Raw genomic sequence first — 19,235 nt, 5'->3', positions numbered from 1 at the left:
ACAGAAGTTTTTAAGTTTCATGTGGCCTCACTTGTCAATTTTTGCTTTTATTGGCTGTGTTCTGGTGGCATATCCAAGATATCATTGCCAAGACCAATATGAAGAAGATTTTTGCCTGTTTTCTTCTAGGAGTCTTATGGTTTCAGGTCTTATGTTTAGGTCTTTAATTCATTTTAAGTTATCTTTTGTACATGGTATAATGTCAGGGTTCAACTTCATTTTTTTGCATGTGGATAACCAGTTTTCTGCATTTCATTTGCTGAACAGACTGTTCTTTCCCCATCATGTGTTCTTGTCACCCTTGTCATAGATCATTTGACCATATAAGTGAGAGTTTATTTCTGGGCTCTCTAGTCTGTTTCACAGGTCTGTATGTCTGTCTATGCCAGTGCCATACTGTTTATATTACTGTAGTCTGTAATATGTTTTGAGGTCAGAAAATGTGAGGTCTCCAGCTTTTTCTTTCTCAAGAAAAAAACTGGGGGCTAGTCAAAAAGTATTTTAGCTATTCATAGTTCTTTAGGATTCCATATGAATTTTAAGATGGATTTTTCTATTTCTGCAAAAATTGCCCCTGGATCTGGTAGGGATTGCAGTGAATCCATAGATCACTTTGGGTAGTGTGGCTATTTTAACAATATCAAGTCTTCCACTCCATGAACATAGGATGTCTTTCAACTTATTTGTGTCGCCTTTAATTTCTTTCAGCAATGTTTTCTAGTTTCAAAAATAGCATTTTTGTCCCCGTGGTTAAATTTATTCCAAGTTTTTATTCTTTTTGATGCTACTGTAAATGGGATTTTTTTCTTAATCTTTTTGGAATTTTCATTGTAGTGTATAGAAACAAACCTGATTATGTATCCAGCAACTTTTCTAAATTTGCTCATTAGTTATAACAAGCTTTTTTGTGGAATCTCTAAGTTTTCTATGTATAAGATCATGTCATCTGCAAAAAGAGATAATTTTATTTCTTTCTTTCCAATTTGGATGCCTTTTCTTTTTCTTGCCTAATCTGCTCTGGCTAGGACTTCCAGTACTACATGGAACAGAAGTGGCAAGAATGGGCATCCTTGCATTATTACTGATCTTCAAGAAAAAGCTTTCAATTTTTCACCACTGAGTAGGATGTTAGCTGTGGGCTTTTCATATATGGTCTTAATTATGTTGTGGTATTTTCCCTCTGTTTATAATCAGTTAAATGCTTTGTCATGATAAGGTGCTGAATTTTATGAAATGCTTTTTCTGTATCAATTGAGATAATTATGTGGTTTTTCTCCTTCAGTATGTTAATGTGGCATGTTACACATAGATTTTCCAATCTTGAACCATCCTTGGGTTCCAGGAATAAATCCCACTTGGTCATAGTGTATCATCCTTTTAATGTGTTGCTGAATTTGGTTTGCTAAATATTTTGTTGAGGATTTTTGTATCAGTATTCATCAAAGATACTGTTCTATACTTTTCTTGTAGTATCTTTTTCTTTTTTTTTGGCCACGACACGCAGCATGTGGGATCTTAGTTGCCCGACCAGGGATCGAACCCACGTCCCCTGCAATGGGAGAATGAAGTCTTAACCACGGGACCGCCACAGAAGTCTGCTTGTAGTATCTTTTTTCTTTTCTTTTTTTTTTTTGTGGTATGCAGGCCTCTCACTGTTGTGGCCTCTTCCGTTGTGGAGCACAGGCTCCAGACGCGCAGGCTCAGCAGCCATGGCTCACGGGCCCAGCCGCTCCGCGGCATGTGGGATCTTCCCGGACCGGGGCACGAACCCATGTTCCCTGCATCGGCAGGTGGACTCTCAACCACTGCACAACCAGGGAAGCCCTGCTTGTAGTATCTTTTTCTGGTTTTGTTATTAGAGTAATGCTGGTCTCATAAAATGAGTTTGGAAATGTTTCTTCCTCTTCAATTTTTGGGAACAGTTTAAGAAGGACTGGTGTTAATTTTCTTTAAATGTTCAAAAGAATTTTCCAGTGAAGCCATCTGGTCCAAGGTTTTTCTTTGTTGGGAGGTTTTTGATTACGGATTCAAACTCCTTACTAGTTATATATCTGTTCTGATTTTTGTTTCTTCATGTATAGTCTTGGTTGGTTGTATGCTTCTAGAAATCTATTCATATCTTCCAGTTTATCAAATTTGTTAGTGTATAATTGTTCATAGCAATCTCTTGTAATCCTTTTTATTTCTGTGACATCAGTTTTAATACCACCTTTCATTTCTGATTTTTCTTTTATTTCCTCTGAGAGTTTGTCAATTTTGTTAATCTTTTCAAAAAACCAACTTTTAGTTTCACTGACTTTTTTTTCTATTGTTTTTCTACTATCTAATCATTTCTCTCTGCTCTATTCTTTATGGTTTCCTTCTTTATGCTAACTCTGAGTTTAGTTTGTTCTTTTTCTAGTTCCTTAAAGTGTAAATATACTGACTTGAGGTCTGATTTTTAATGTAAGCATCTGCCATTATAAACTCCTTCTTGGTACTGCTTTGCTACATTGGGTGTCTTGTGTTTTTGTTTTCATTTGTCTCAGATATTTTCTAATTTCTCTGGTGATTTTAGCCCACTGGTTGTTCAAGAGTGTCTTACTTTCTACATACAAATGAATTTCCAGTTTTCCTTTAGCTATTGATTTCTAGTTTCATTCCATTGTGGTTCAAAAGATCCTCAGTATGATTTCAATCTTACTAAATTTATTAAGACTTGTTTTGTGGCCTAACATGATTTCCCTTGGAGAATGTTCTTTTTTAATCTGAGAAGAACATGTATTCTGCTGTTGTTGGGAATGTTCTATATAGTCGGGTTAGGTCCATTTGGTCTATAGTATTGTTCAAATCTGCTGTTTGCTTACTGATCTTCTGTATGTTGTTCTACTCATTACTGGAAGTGGGGTATTCAAGTTTCCTACTATTATTATGTTGTTGTCTATTTCTGTCCTTAATTCTGTCAATGTTTGCTTCATATATTTGGGAGCTGTAATATATGTATTATATATTTAATATATATGTAATATATATAATTTTATGATGACCCTCTTTGTCTCCTGTGACAAATTTTTGACTTATTTTTTTGTCTGATGTACTTGCATACTTATTTTAAAAAATCTATTCAGCTACTCTGTATCTTTTGATTGGGGAGTTTAATACATTTACACTGAAAGTAATTACTGATAGGGAAGCACTTACTATTTCCATTTTGTTGATTGTTTTTTGTATGTCTTACAGTTTATTTGTTCCTCTTTTCTGTTCTTGCTTCCTTTCTTTGTTTCATTGGTTTTCTGTAGGGACATGCTTTGACCCCTTCCTCATTTTCTATTGTGTATATTCTATGGGAATTTTTTTGTGGGGGCTACATAATATATTTTATAGTTACAACAATCTTTTAAACTAGTAACTTCAATCACATACAAAAACTCTACTCCTTTACATCTCCCCTCCACTTGTTATCAATATCACAAATTACATCTTTACATTTATTTATAGTTACTATATTTACGCTTTTATCTTTTAAGTTCTATACCCAAATTAAGTGATTTACATACCACCATCACAGTATTACAGATTTTATACCTGTCTATATATTCACCTTTAACAAAAAGCATTATGTTTTCATGTGCTTTTATGTTACATCAAGCATCCTTTCATTTCAACGTGAAGGAACTCCCTTTAGTATTTCTGGTAAAGCAAGTCTAGTGACAATGTAATTACCCCCTCAGCTTTTATTTCTCTGGGAAGGTCTTATTTCTCCTTCATTTTTGAAGGACGGTTTTGCCAGATAGTTTTCCTGGTTGGCATTTTTATTTTCTTTCAGCACTTTGACTATATCAGCCTACTTCCCCCTGGCCTGTAACGTTACTGCTAAGATATTCACTGAGAATCTTATGGGTGCTCCCTTGTATGTGACAACTCGCTTTTTTCTTGCTGTTTTTAAGATTCTCTCTTTGGCTTTGCCTTGTGACAGTTTTATTATGTGTCTTGGTTTGGGCCTCTTTTGAGCAACTTGAATTTGGATATTTATCTCCTTCCTCAGGTTTGGGAAACTTCCTGCCCTTTCCTCCTAGTTCTCTGACACTGCATGTACTGGTTCACTTATTCGTGTCCCATAAGTCTCTTAGGCCTTCTACACTCTTTGTCATTCTTTTTTCTTTTTGTTCCTGACTCGGTAATTTCAAGTGACTTGTCTTCAAACTCACTGATTCTTTCTTCTACTTGGTCGATTCTGTTATTGAACCCCCTAGAGAAATTTTCAATTTAGCTATTGAATTCTTCAGCTCCACAATTTGGTCCTTTTTTATACTTTCTCTTTGTTGATATTTACATTTTGTTCATGCATCATTTTCACAATTGCAGTTAGTTCTCTATGCTCTCTTGTAGCATACTGAGTTTAAGACAATTAATTTGAATTTTTAGGTAATTCACAGATCTCAGCTTCTTTAAGGTCAGTTTCTGGATATTTATTTTGCTCCTATGACTAGGCCATATTTCCCTGTTTCTTCATATGCCTCATTATGTTTTGCTGAGATCTGGGCATTTGAAAAAACTACCACCTCTCCCAGTATATATGGACTGGCTTCATACAGGGAAAGACCTTCACCAATCATGCTGGCTAGAGATTCTGGGAGCCTCTAAATATTTTCTGGGGATGTGTCTCCTCTGAGGTTGTGCATGTAATTTCCCAATTAGAGAGTTTTCTCAGTTTCTCTTTCCAGAGCTTGTAACCTCTTTTTCCCTCTGGCATCTGTCTGTGGGACTGTAGGTTCTCTGGCACTGCAACAAGCAGCTGAACTCTCATTTGTTCTCAGTGGCCACAGGTGTGCCAAGTATGCCAGTCAGGTGAGACAAACTAGTCCCTTGGGCAGCTTCTCAAAAAGCCAGAACGTAGGGCACATGCTCTACTCTTCTATTACCTTCCTGATGAAGAAGTCATGAGTTTGGCGTTTACACTTGTGGGAATGGCTATTGTGAGTGAAATGAAGCAGCCTCCTTACCCATTTCAATGCAACTGTTCTCAGCTTTGTGCTTACCTGGCTTACTGCAACTTCTTAATTGGCTTCTGGAGTCATAAAGGCTTTTTTGGACCATATATCGTTAAGGCAGTGTCTCCGAGGGGAAACAGGTTTGGAGCTTCCTTTTCACCAACTTGCTGGCATCACTCCTCTTATGTTTGCCTGGGCACCCCATTTGTGGCTGACTTCTGACATGGCGGCAGTCTTGTGGGACTGAGCCCTTCACTTGTGGGGTCTGTGCTAACTTCAGGTAACGTCAGAACTGAAATGAATCGCAGAACACCCACTTGGTGTCAGAAAATTGGAGAACTGCTTGGTATCAGGTAAAAACAACATGGAGATATATATATTCCTTATGATAAAAATGGAAAGGTGTGGAGATGATCAGTCTTAATTATAGTTATAGACTGTCTTTTCTCTGTAAAATTTCTTAGCACACTTTCTTGCCACATCGATCACTGTCTAGAACATCTTGGGGCAGAACTTCTCCATTTATTGTTTAAAACACCATCACTATAAAACTTTGTTTTTAAAAAGTATTACTGGTCTTCAGTCAACAAGCTTAGTATTTAGCTATAGCCAAATACCTGGCAAAGAAGATCTAAAAAGAGATATAAATAGTTACAAGGAAGCACTAAATCACATCAGGTATTATTTTAAAGTTTAACTGATACAGAAGGGGGAGAATGAAGTAACTGATACGTGACTTACAGTAGGTCACTGGGGGGAATTGTGTAATAAAGCCTCTTGGTTGTAATAAAATTTGCTGCTGTAACACAGCACAACACAACCCAACACCACCTCTGGGGTGGAAGACAGCCCGCCACCACTGACCTATGTGACGAGGGAAAGAGAGGAAGCAAGGCAGGTGCACACACAGCTTCCTCTCACATGACAGGCCAGAACCTGGACACAGAGCCCCTGCTGGTGCAAACGATGCTCTCTGGTTAGGGAGCTGTACACCCAGTGAACACTTGCCACTGGGGGAAAGTCAGCAGTCTCCCCCAAAGGGCACCTGCTGACCCCCAGGCTCCGCAGAACTAAGATGAACACCATCACACACACAGTTCTTACTGTCTACAAAACACCTCCCGGTCCCTTTTGCCTCCACGCTCCATCTGGGTTAAGATAATGCGGACAATCACACGCTGTTCTTAATGTCGTCTTCTCCTTGACCATAAAAGCATGACTCATTTCATCATGGAATGAGATAAAGGACCAACCTAGACAATTAATTTATGTGAAAGCATGGAAAGCTGTACAAATGCACACTTGTTAATTAATAAAATGTAAGCCCAGGAAGAATATAAATGAGCTCTAGCACCCTGCCATTTATTTCCAAGTTTAGCAAGTAAGACTTCCTACTTGTACCTGAAATCACAACAAATTCCACACTGCAAACCTCTAATGAATCAAGTTGCCTTAGAATTAGAAGAGACTTCAAAGATCCTTTAGTCTAAACCAGGGGTCAGCAAAGAATGGCCCAGCCCTGTTTGTGTAAATACAGTTCTACTGGAATGCAGCCACACTTGTTCACTTACACACGTCACAGCTGTTTGCACAGGACAGCTGCAAAGTTGAGCAGCTGTGATGGAGACTGTATAGCCCGCACAGCCCAATTCCTGCTCTAAACCTCTCACTGAGAACAGGGATTCTGGAGAGGGAATAACTAACTCATCTGCCCCTAGTCACACAATTAGTGACAAGTGGGCCCAGGTCTGCCTGCTCACACCCGGCTACCTACTCCCTTTCCCCTGGGCCCAGTTCATTCATCAGCTGCCGTGTAAGTTCTGAAATGGAGAGCCAGGTCCTTGCAGTTTTTCACAAATGATGAGCCCTTCAGCGCCTCCCCCCAGCACCGCACCTGCACGGCTCGTCCGTCAGGATGTGCGATGCCGTCCCCAAGTCACACGTCCACAGTCAACTAGTTAAGCTGCTCCCAAAGCCACAGCGCCCTGGGCTTCCCTGCTGCTCAGAGGTGACATCTTCGTCCTGATCACTCTGAGTGCCCTTCAGCCTTTGACCTTCACCTCAAAAGGCAACAGCTCTCTTCCAGCGGCTTTGGCAAGCTCACTCCTTCCCGCTTGTCCTGACACTAATCCATCTAGAATTCAGGATCTTATTTCACATCCGAACTCCTACACCAGAATCCTGTTTTAAATGCACCTTGCCTCTAGTCCCTCCTCCTCAGACAAGTTTTTCCTGTCAAATAGCATGAAGCCCTGACTCAAAGGCCCTCAATATTTGTCTAAAAGGTGAAGTCTGAAACCCTTAATGGGGCTTCCCAACCTCCCGTGCCAGTTAAACTGGTTTGTTCTCTATCCCCCAAACCTCTTTTGGATCCAAAGCGACACCATTTCCCCCTTTCTCACTGTCTTTCCTCAACAACCGGCTTAAAGTCTACCTGCTCTTCCTCCAATAATTAAGCTGAAAAGGAGGTGAATAAAGAAAAGGGTGCGTGTATGTGTGACAGCTCTGCTTTTCTCACAATGTTCTAGTAATTTTCACTTGCTAATTCACCAGAGAACCATCTATCTCCCATAGTAAAACTTCGATAAATACACTCATTATTACAATACTTAAGCATAGCAAAAAGTAAAAGTATCCTAGGGTGTTTGTTTTGTTGAAATTTGAGGCAAGACACAATTTTATCAATGCTTTTTAAAGCACTAATTGTTGAAGCCCTAGAATTTTTTGAATATAAAATATGAATGTTTCGAAAGTGAAGAAAAATATCACAAATTTATGATAACCTGTAAGGTAAAAGAAAGAGGGTAGCAAAAAAAAAAAAAAAAAAAAAAAAAACCTCAAGAGAAACCTGGATTCAAATTCCTATTAGTGGCTACATAACTCTACACAAGTTTTTTAGCTTCCTTAAGTTCCTCAAATGTAAAATACAGTTGATTCTCGTTATTCAAGGCAGCTGCGCTGTAAAAGTTGCCACGGATGATGAATCAGCAAATACTGAATCACTGCTCTTACAGGAAATACGGGGTCAGGTTCCTGTGAGCCTCTGTCACATTTTCATCAATCATTCAATACATAACCTTGTTTTGTGTTTCTGGATAAAGACACTTTATTTAATATGTATTGTATAGTCATTAACGCTGACCTCAAGCCTGAACAAAGCTCATCTAACATGCATCTTCTCCTTAAGGTACATCACAATCTTCTGTGATGCAATTTTTAATGAGTAGCAATTTTTAAAGAATATTCTAAGTAGTATGACCTTAAGCTCTAGTAAAATCAGTAAAAGTGAATCTTATGAACTAGGATTTTAAACTCTTAGGAATAACAATTTCAATCTAAATGCTTAGTATTAGCATTGACAGGTGAACATTATACAGAGTAGTATGCTGGGGCCTGGGGCCTGAGACAGACACCAGCCTTAACCATTTCCATTCTCAAGTGGCCACTGTGCTAACAGGACAGGGCGGGGGACCCTGGAATTCAACCAGCTCATGCCTAGAGAGGTTCACAGGCCCAGGCACGTACAAGCATCCACAAACCTGAGATGAGCTGATCTGAGTCTGGGGGAAAAGTCCAGAACTATGCCATCCAATTCACTAACCAGCAGCTGAACACAGTTGCCAGGGAGCTGGAACAGGGCCAGCACGACTGAGGAAACGCATTTTAAATTATTTATGTACCAATTCAAAAAAAGACACTCAATTCAGTTATTAGAAAACTTTTATGTATGTTCAGAACAACTTGGATAAAACAATCTACTTTTTCAACTGCAAATTTTATAAAATCTAAATACTGACCACGTATTTCTGAGGAAAAGTGAGTATACAAATTGAGATGTGCTAGTAAATATAAAATAGACACTAGATTTCAAAGACTTAGTATGAAAAAAGTGAAAGTGAAGTAACTCCTTAACAAATTTTTATATTGGCTACATATTGATATGATTAATATTTTGGATATATTTAATTTAGAATATTGCACTGAAATTAATTTCACCTTTTTGGGGGGTGGGGGTACGCGGGCCCCTCACTGTTGTGGCCTCTCCCGTTGTGGAGCACAGGCTCCGGACGCGCAGGCTCAGCGGCCATGGCTCACGGGCCCAGCCGCTCCACGGCACGTGGGATCTTCCCAGACCGGGGCACGAACCCGTGTCCCCTGCGTCGGCAGGCGGGCTCTCAACCACTGCGCCACCAGGGAAGCCCAATTTCACCTTTTTAAAAAACATTTTTAATGTGGCTACCAGAAAATTTTTGCACTGTATTTCTACTGGACTGTGCTACTCTGTCTCATAAACCAGAGAAAATTCAGGCCTCCTTTGAGATGCCTTAAGTGAATCTAGAGGGAAGGAGTATTTTACTTCTGATCTTTTATCTTCTCCTCCTCTTCCTCCCCTTCCCTCAACTAACTGTCTGCTTTTATTTGATGAAAGGAGTTTTGCAGACTAAACATCAGATTTATCATGGGAATGTCCCATAAGACTAACCTCACAAAGAAGTTTCTGCCTAGTCCCAAATGAACCTGTATCCAGGAAGAAATCAGATCTTCTAGGCTAGATGACTCCCACTCATCCTTCCAGGCCGGTGAAAAGAGAACCGACGCTGCGATTCCTTCCCTGATGACCTGCATTAAGCCCCTCAGCACTTTACACACAACCCCAGTTCCCACATCCGGTGGTGCCAACAATCCTGCACCCAGTCCCTTCGCTCCACAAGCACGGACAGGTGTGCACAGCTGCACCTCCAGCCCTTTCTTGGCATTAGGGTCACAGCAGTGGACATAAAATCCTTCTCTGTGGAGCCTCTGGACTAGAGTCTAGATGACTCTTAAGAAGACAGTTAAGTACTCTCTAAATGCTATCACATCAGTAAGATGCAGGAGGTCGGTGTCACTGGTAGGAGTGCAGCCGGGCTGATGCTGGGATCACTGTCACCACCACCCTCAAAGCTCCTGTCAATCTGCAGCCTCCCCACCCCTACCCCGGCTGGGCCACACGGGCAGCAAGAAGATTCCAGAGCTGCTGACAAAGATTCTCAGGGTCAAGACTCATTGACATTGATCAGAAACAGGGCACAAGGGAGCTTGACTCCATTCTGGTCAAGGAGAGAGTCTCTGTAACCACCTAGTAGTAGCTGTCACCCTCCTGCTTTGTGACTGGTTTACACATCTGGCAAATGGTGGCACTAACCCAGTCAAGGGCTTTTAGCAGTGTCTAAGGACAACAGACAATACACGGTAGAGTAGCTTCACCTTATCCCAATTTCACAGATGAAAAACAAACCTGAAACTTGTCTGGATAGGGGTGCCTGCACAAGGGCATCTGGCTAACAAGCAGGAGGGGTGGGACTCAACCAAGGCATATGGATATGGACACAAGTGACAACGTCCATATCTGAACCACCAGGCTGTATCTGCACATAAATGCAGTTATTTTGACTCCAGTTTAATCCATCTAGTGACATGGTAACAGGACTGATGGGGAAGACTTTAGAAGTCTTCATTTAGGCTTATAAACATAGGAAAAGCTATTTAATATCGTCCACGAGGGAAACACAAATTAAAACCACATTAAGGTAGTACTTTTCACCCATCAGATCTAAAACTCTGCAGACATACTGCATTGTATCATATTGGCCAGCCCATCCTGAAAGCCAGTTGCATACATGGCTGGTTGACACACACATTCATGCAACCTCTTTGGGAGGGCAGTTTCGAGACATCTATCAAAATTACAAAGGGAGATTTTCTGATGATGCCTATTTTAACCAGTGTGAGGTGATACCTCATTGTAGTTTTGATTTGCATTTCTCTAGTAATTAGTGATATTGAGTAGCTTTTCATGTGCCTCTTGGTCAACTGTAGGTTTTCTTTGGAGAAATGTCTACTTAGGTCTTCTGCCCATTTTTTGATTGGGTTGTTTGTGTTTTTGATATTGAGCTGTATGAGCTGTTTATATATTTTGGAGATTAATCCTTTGTCTGTTGATTTGTTTGCAAATATTTTCTCCCATTCTGAGGGCTGTCTTTTTGTCTTGTTTATAGTTTCCTTTACTGTACAAAAGCTCTTAAGTTTCATTAGGTCCAATTTGTTTATTTTTGTTTTTATTTCCATTACTCTAGGAGGTAGGTCAAAAAAGATCTTGCTGTGATTTATGTCAAAGAGTGTTTTTCCTATGTTTTCCTCTAAGAGTTTTATAATTGGTCTTGCATTTAGGTCCTTCACCCATTTTGAGTTTATTTTTGTGTATGGTGTTAGGGAGTGTTCTAATTTCATTCTTTTACATGTAGCTGTCCAGTTTTCCCAGCACCACTTATTGAAGAGACTGTCTTTTCTCCATTGTATATCCTTGCCTCCTTTGTCATAGATTAGTTGACCATAGGTGTGTGGGTTTATCTCTGGGCTTTCTATCCTGTTCCATTGATCTATATTTCTGTTTTTGTGCCAGTACCATATTGTCTGGATTACTGTAGCTTTGTAGTATAGTCTGAAGTCAGGGAGTCTGATTCCTCCAGCTCTGTTTTTTTGTTTTTTTTTCTCAAAACTGCTTTGGCTATTCAGGGTCTTTTGTGTCTCCATACAAATGCTGGAGAGGGTGTGGAGAAAAGGGAACCCTCTTGCACTGTTGGTGGGAATGTAAATTGATACAGCCACTGTGGAGAAGAGTATGGAGGTTCCTTAAGAAACTAAAAACAGAATTACCATATGACCCAGCAATCCCACTACTGGGCATATACCCAGAGAAAACCATAATTCAAAAAGACACATGGGGCTTCCCTGGTGGCACAGTGGTTAAGAATCTGCCTGCCAATGCAGGGGACACGGGTTCAAGCCCTGGCCCGGGAAGATCCCACATGCCGTGGAGCAACTAAGCCCGTGTGCCACAACTACAGAGCCTGCTCTCTAGAGCCCACGAGCCACAACTACTGAAGCCCGCATGCCGCAATGAAGAGTAGTCTCCACTCGCTGCAACTAGAGAAAGCCCCCGCACAGCAACAGAGACCCAACGCAGCCAAAAATAAATAAAATAAAATAAATTAATTTTTTAAAAAATAAGCTTTAAAAGAAAAAAAAAAGACACACGTACCCCAACATTCACTGCAGCACTATTTACAATAGCCAGCTCATCGAAGCAACCAAAATGCCCATCAACAGATGAATGGATAAAGAAGATGTGGTACATATATACAATGGAATATTACTCAGCCATAAAAAGGAACGAAATTGGGTCATTTGTAGAGACACCGATGGACCTAGAGGATTTCATACAGAGTGAAATAAGTCAGAAAGAGAAAAACAAATATCGTATATTAACACATATATGTGGAATCTAGAAAAATGGTACAGATGAACCGGTTTGCAAGGCAGAAATAGACACAGATGTAGAGAACAAACGCATGGACACTAAGGCGGGAAAGCGGGGGGGGGTATGAATTGGGAGATTGGGATTGACATGCACACACTAATATGTATAAAATAGATAACTAATAAGAAAAATAGAAAAATAAACTAATAAATGATAAATGTTTGATTAAAAAAAAAATTACAAAGGGAGGTCCCCTTGGACTCAGCAGCTCCACTTCTAGACATCTATAGTCAGATATGTGAAATGATTTATGCTCATGTTTGTAATAGAAAGAGACTAGAAATAACCCCCTAAAGGTCACCAACAGAGGTCTGGCATTTAAAGTCTTTATATCCATACCAGGAAATACCACACAACACTGAAACACACACAAACACTGGAAAGAATAAAGAAGCTCTTCACATAACAATCGGATCCAAAACGTATTGCTAAGTGCAAAAAGCAAGGGGTAAGTGTCTTAAAGTTGTTAATTAAAGCCCAGTCTATCCTCAAAGCCCATGCTCCTCCCAGTATATCTCCCCCAAGAAAGAGTGTGAGACCTTAGAGCATTTGCTTTCTCAACTAAAGCGCTCCCATAAACCTTCAAGCATCTACTTCACTCCTTTCTTCCCATCATCATAAAGCAAACTTAAACAGAGCTCTCACAGTACCCCACAAGAAAGATTCGGTGTCATCTCAACTAAGACTTACTACCCCTTGGTTCTTCCTATCTTCAGAGCAGAGTAAAAAGCACCTGAAATGTTCCCTGATTTCTTTTTTGGAATGCCTACAGAATATGTCTAAGCCTTTTAAAATTTTAACATGAAAATATGCCAAAAATGCCATGAGTTTTGTTTTTAAGGACATTAAAGTACAGCTAGCTAAGTCCCAGTGCAGTGCAGCTCAAAGCAAGTGAAGGCCGGCCCAAACCTCAGCAGGCGGATCTCATCGCAGACCCCCATTTTCTTCTCACCGCTCACAGACCCTGGAGCAGGGCCTAGAGAAGACTCAGCAACTCCATATCCACCAGAAGGAGCCCAGTTAGATTTAATAATACACAGGCCTAAAGATGACTTTTTTCAGCTGCCGTGCTAAGACAGGAAGTGCTCCATGGTACACAAATTATTTATCGAGGGAACAATTCAAAGTGCAGAAAAATGTTTGTAGTGGGAAAACAAATGTATGAGTTTAAACATAATTTATGTATATGCATAAATGTTTCATGGATAGCTATATTAAAAAAGGTAACAATACTTCCAAGAGGAAGAAGTTAAGACCCGGCATTTAATATCCAGAAATCTTTTACCATATGCAAAGCAGATTTGTTTTTTGTTTTTAAATTAGACTCATTAAAACTTGTAAGTCTCTCTTTTTAAATGATTACAATAAACGATTCACCTTAAAATCCGCACTGTTATACTTTAATACAAAATAGATGTGTATTCATGACAAAAAAGGCCAATTGCCTCAAGAAATGCTCAGAGAAATTTATTTTCTATAATGTTAAAGCTATTTTAGTAACAGTCAAGTGTTCCTTAAATCCAAGTAATGACTGAATGCCTCACATTTCAAACTTATTAGAAGCTAACATTAAGCTATTTTTTTCTATTTTAAAAAACAACACAGATTACAGCCATGTGACCTGATTTTCAAGTAGGTCGAACAGACCAGATTTGAATACAAACTAAATGCCTTTCTAGAATAAGACAAAGTGTACTCTGAGCCTACATGTTTAATATGAGCAGGCTGACAGGGGTGGAGGGGTGGTGGCGGGTCTCCGGAGACCGAAAATGAAACAGAATGAGACCATCTTTCTAATGAGACACAATTTAACAGATACATTAAATTCTTCTCGTATGAATTCCTACCTCTTTCAACTTTAAAATAAAATTTTGCCAGCAGAAGTTTTATGGTAGACTTGTTGTGAATTTTAAAGTTTAATGCTAAGTGAAGCTGGTTTTGGGATAAAGATCAAGCTACCTGATGAAATGAACTAAATTTAGAGTATGACTGACTTGCCACAAAAAGTCTGCTTTTCTAGAGCAAAGTTTTCAACACATCAAACTATAGATACCCTTAATAAAGTAACACAGAAGCTGCAGTCAAATCTCACTCCTAAAAGATAATACAGGATAAAATCCAGATGACTTTGGGTGTGCTGATGGCTTTGGGGAAACACCGTCAAAGACATGATCTATGAAAGAAATAACTGATAACCTGGACTTCATTAAAATTAAAAACTTCTGCTCTGTGAAACATAATGTTAAGAAAATGAAAAGACAAGACACAGACTGGGAGAAAATATTTGGAAAAGACATCTGATAAAGGACTGTTATCCAAAATACACAAAGAACTCTTAAAACTCAACAATAAGGAGAAAATCCAAAATACACAAAGAACTCTTAAAACTCAACAATAAGGAGAAAAAGCAAGTCAATCAAAAAATGGGGCAGGGCTTCCCTGGTGGCGCAGTGGTTGAGAGTCCGCCTGCTGATGCAGGGGACGCGGGTTCGTGCCCCGGTCTGGGAGGATCCCACATGCCGCGGAGCGGCTGGGCCCGTGAGCCATGGCTGCTGAGCCTGCGCGTCCGGAGCCTGTGCTCCGCAACGGGAGAGGCCACAGCAGTGAGAGGCCCGCAAAAAAACTAATGTCCACACAAAACCCTGCACATGATGTTTTACAGCAGCTTTATATACAACGGCCAAAACTTGGGAGCAACCAAGATGCCCTTCTGTAGGTGAACAGGTAAACTGGTACACGCAGACGATGGAATATTATTCAGCGTTAAAAAGAAATGAATTACCAAGCCGTGAAAAGACAGGGAGGACCCTTAAATATACTGCTCAGTGAGTAATCTATAAAAGCTGCATATTTTATGATTCAACTCTGACATTCTGGAGAAGACAAAACTACGGAGACTAAAAAGATCAGTGGTTGTGGGGCTGTAGGAAGGGGTGAACAGGCAGAGCACAGAGGGTTTTTCGGGCAGTGAACCTCCTCTGTATGGAACTATAATGGTGAGTTCATGTCATTACACATTTGTTCAGACCCATAGAACGAACAACACCAAGAGGGAACCCTAATGTAAATTGTGGACTCCGGGCGATAATGATGTGTCCGTGGAGGTTCACTGGTTGTAACAAATGGGATTTTGCTAGTATCAGCGGGAGGCTGTGTCTGTATGGGGACAGGGGTATATGGGAACTCTGCATTTTCCACTCAACTGCTGGGTACCTAAAAATAAAGACTATTAAAACACACACACAAATACACAGTGAGAAAAAAAGGTATAGACTGTAATTCTGTAAACTTGAAGATCGGGAAAAAAGTTTTAATAAATGTGTCACTAATGGTTGAGTCTAGGAAATATATATGTGGGTGTTCAATCTCCTATCCTTCCAACTTTTCCCTGTTAGTGATTTAACTTAAGAGGGAAAAAAACGTGTTTTAGGATTCATTAGGAGAAACAGAAGCAGAACATAGGAAGAATCAATTAAAAAATTTTAAGAGTTCATTCAGAAACAACAAATATTGCTTATCTTTGACCAATAATAGTTATTTACAAAATTAAATAACTCTGTAACCACACTGATGGCACAGTGGTTAAGAATCCACCTGCCAATGCAGGGGACACGGGTTGCAGCCCTGGTCCAGGAAGATCCCACATGCTACAGAGCAGCTAAACCCGTGCACCACAACGACTGAGCCTGCACCCTAGAGCCCGTGAGCCACAACGACTGAGCCCGCGTGCCTAGAGCCCGTGCTCCGCAACGAGAAGCCACCGCAATGAGAAGCCCACGCACCGCAACGAAGAGTAGCCCCCGCTCACCGCCAAGTAGAGAAAGCCCGCACGCAGCAACAAAGACCCAACGCAGCCCAAAGTAAATAAATTTATAAAAATAAAGTAACCATAAAATTTTGAGATTTAAAAAATAAATAGTAGGGCTTCCCTGGTGGCGCAGTGGTTGAGAGTACATCTGCCGATGCAGGGGACACGGGTTCGTGCCCCGGTTGGGGAAGATCCCACATGCTGCGGAGCGGCTGGGCCCGTGAGCCGTGGCCGCTGAGCCTGCGCCTCCGGAGCCTGCGCTCCGCAACGGGAGAGGCCACAACAGTGAGAGGCCCGCGTACCGCAATAAATAAATAAATAAATATAAACAAACAAACAAACAAGTAAATAAATAAATCGTAGGGTGAGCACTAATACCACCAAAGCTTGATTTCTGAAAGACACTTCGGAAAGGGACCATATTTACATGCTTAATCAAGGGCATTTAACTCCTATAAAAAACTGTCTTATCAATATGAGACAACTTCAGTTCCAAGGGAAGTTATTTAGAACCAACTGGGAAAGAAACAATCTGGTGAACTATTTACAAGTCCTGAGAAGAAAGATACAGATCCCCATTAACTTCCGTTACAGGCCACCAGCAACAGGAGAGTTTCCAAACATTTAACAAACAAGAAACTGTATGACCACCGTCATTTTAAAAATAAAGAGCTGAATTTCACCGCACATGGAAAGGAACGCTGCGTTGGGGGTGAGGTGGAGGGAAGCATTTGTAGCGCAGACAGGATCCACCTGCGATCCTTTTTAATTAAAAAATTCTAAACATTCCAGGCACATCTCTGAACTTGTAGGGCCAGTGTCTTTCTGTATAAAGGACATCTGCCTTCTTTCTCCAGCCAAAGGTTTAAACATAGGTGAAGGTCTGTTGCTTATCCAAACAAGTATTTAGCACACTTAGCGCGCTGCTTTGGCCCCCACCGGTCCAGGCCTTGCCCGTGAGTCCGCCCCGGCGTGGCGCGGTTCCAGACTCGCCGCGGAGAGGACGGCCCGGCACCATCCACTCGGCAGGCAGGTCCCCGTCCGCAGCAAGGCCACGGCCCGAGGCTCCTGGGTGCGCGCCCTGTGCCCTACCACCTCCGGGGACTGCGCCCGCGGTCCCGAACCCGCGCGAGAGGGGTGGCGGGGCGCGGGGTTCAGTCACTCCTAACGTGGGGGGTCACCACGAGCCACGCGGTGGCCCCCGGACCAACCTGGGGATCCTAACGGGCCTCGCGGCGCGGGCCTCACCTGCGCACCCCACCTGTGCCCCTCTCCAACCGCACAGCGCAGGCCTCACCTGCGCCCTTCCCGACCCGCGCCCTCCCCGACCCGCGCCCCCTCACCTGCGCTGCGGCGGCGGCGGCGGCGGCGGGGGCGACGGAGGGCGGCGGCCCCGCCCGCAGGCCATCCTCCTCCTCGGGGGGCTCGTCCAGGAGCACCCGGCTCCGGCCCAGCTTCCACATGCTCCCGGGCGGGCGCCGGCGTCCGTGCGTCCGTGCGTCCGTGCGCGCCCCTCCTCGGCCGGCCCGCAGCGCGGACGCACCGGCGGCGGCTCCTGCAGGACCGGACGCGGCCAGTGGGGCCGGGCGGGGCCGGACTGTGGGGCGGGCCCACCTCCAGGACCGGGCCCTCCCCACCCCCGCCCCGCCCCGGCCCCTCCCGGACCGGACCCGGTCCCCGCACCCAGCGAGACCCACCGTACGCCCGGGACCGGGCCCACCTCCAGGCCGGGCCACACCCCCCGGGCCCCCATTTCCCCTGCTCGCGGTCGCCCCCCCCAAGTCACCGCCCCTCCGGCCAGGCCCTGACCCCGACCGACCCTCCCACACCTCCAACGAGGCTCCTCCTCCTCTCAGCGAGGTCCCCGCCCCCCACATCACTCCACGAGGTCCTTACCTCGGGTCCCCACCCCAAGCCGACCCCCTCACACCTCACCCCCCACCACGGGGCCCCCAACACCTTGGGATGATCCTCGAATCCTCGGCCGACCCCCTCACCCTCCACCCGGGATCACCTCTCACCCGGGCCCCCTTAACCTGGCCCCCACTCATCTCGGGCCGCCCCCGCTCACCCCTCAGCCCGAGGCCCCCGCAACCCGGGCGGGCCTCCTCACCCCTCAGCCCGGGATCCCCCCAACCCCGAGCTGACCCCCTCACCCCGCGGGGGGGCGCGGCCAGGTCTGCGGGGCAGCGGCGCGGGGGGCGGGGCGGCCGGGGTTCCGGTCACCATGGCGACAGCCGCCGGACGCGTAGCGGGCATAGTGCGCCTGCGCACACCCCTGGGTCCGCGGCTCGAGGGCGCGGGGGGCGGGATTGGAAGCGATTACAGTTCCCGCCAGGGCGCCCCGCCCCCGCGCCTTTTCGGGTGGGAAACTGCGCGAATAGTGGCCAGGACCCCCGAGGGCGGAGGCGCTGGGCACGTGGACCTGCCGGGGGGAGAGTGCGGCCGAGCCCCGGGATGGGCAGCAGGCGGTGGGCGCGGCCGGGGCGGGTGCAGGGACCGTGTTCGGCCATAGGCAGGGGGAGGGACGCGAGCTTCCAACGTCTCCACGTTAGGAGCCCAGGGGCCGAGGGAAAAGTGGGCAGCTGCGCTGGCCAAGCCATCTTGGAACCCGCCGTGGTGCTCCCTGGGGGAGCCTGACGTTGACGAGCAAGTAAGATGTGGCCCACGTGGTGTAGTTCACAGGCAGTTGAAGGAACTTTGACAGCTAATTATGACAGCTGAAAATTGTTACTTTTTCTAGGTAAGACAGGTTACAGCTACAGTCACGGTGAACGTGGCAGGGCCTCCGCCCAAACCCCAGCCTGGGGCAGAGGCCTCTGGCCTCTCACCAAAACTCAGAAGCAGGAAAGGTACCTCACACATTCCCAAGTACAAGATGACTTTGATTTCATGTCTCACAAAAGAGCCAAACAATAAAATATAAAAAGATATTCAACTCCATTGTAATGAGGGAAATGCAAATAAACATGAAATGCCCTTTTCCCGCCTATCAAAGTGGTAAACATTTGCAAAGCTGCACCCAGTGTTGGGAAGCACCTAGGGAAACTGGTAGCTGTGCAAGGAAATAAACTGCTGGTGGCGTGTAAACAGTACA

General features: G+C 43.7%; 1 protein-coding gene across 1 annotated transcript in view; it reads right to left on the bottom strand.

Annotated features, from left to right (window-relative positions):
• Window positions 1-17,823, bottom strand: part of TDRP (testis development related protein) — a 53,231-nt gene extending 35,408 nt beyond the window's left edge. Inside the window, exon 1 of the mRNA XM_059049569.2 lies at window positions 17,482-17,823. Coding sequence (XP_058905552.1) covers window positions 17,482-17,601 — 120 coding nt within the window. The 5' untranslated portion in view covers window positions 17,602-17,823. The remainder of the gene's footprint in view (window positions 1-17,481) is intronic.
• Between the last annotated feature and the right edge of the window lie 1,412 nt (window positions 17,824-19,235).

This window comes from Kogia breviceps, chromosome 20, assembly GCF_026419965.1.
Source record: "Kogia breviceps isolate mKogBre1 chromosome 20, mKogBre1 haplotype 1, whole genome shotgun sequence".
In the NCBI taxonomy this organism is placed as follows: Eukaryota; Metazoa; Chordata; class Mammalia; order Artiodactyla; family Physeteridae; genus Kogia; species Kogia breviceps.
The sequence above is the reverse complement of the archived record's forward strand: the minus strand, read 5'-3'. Positions and strand labels throughout refer to the sequence as shown.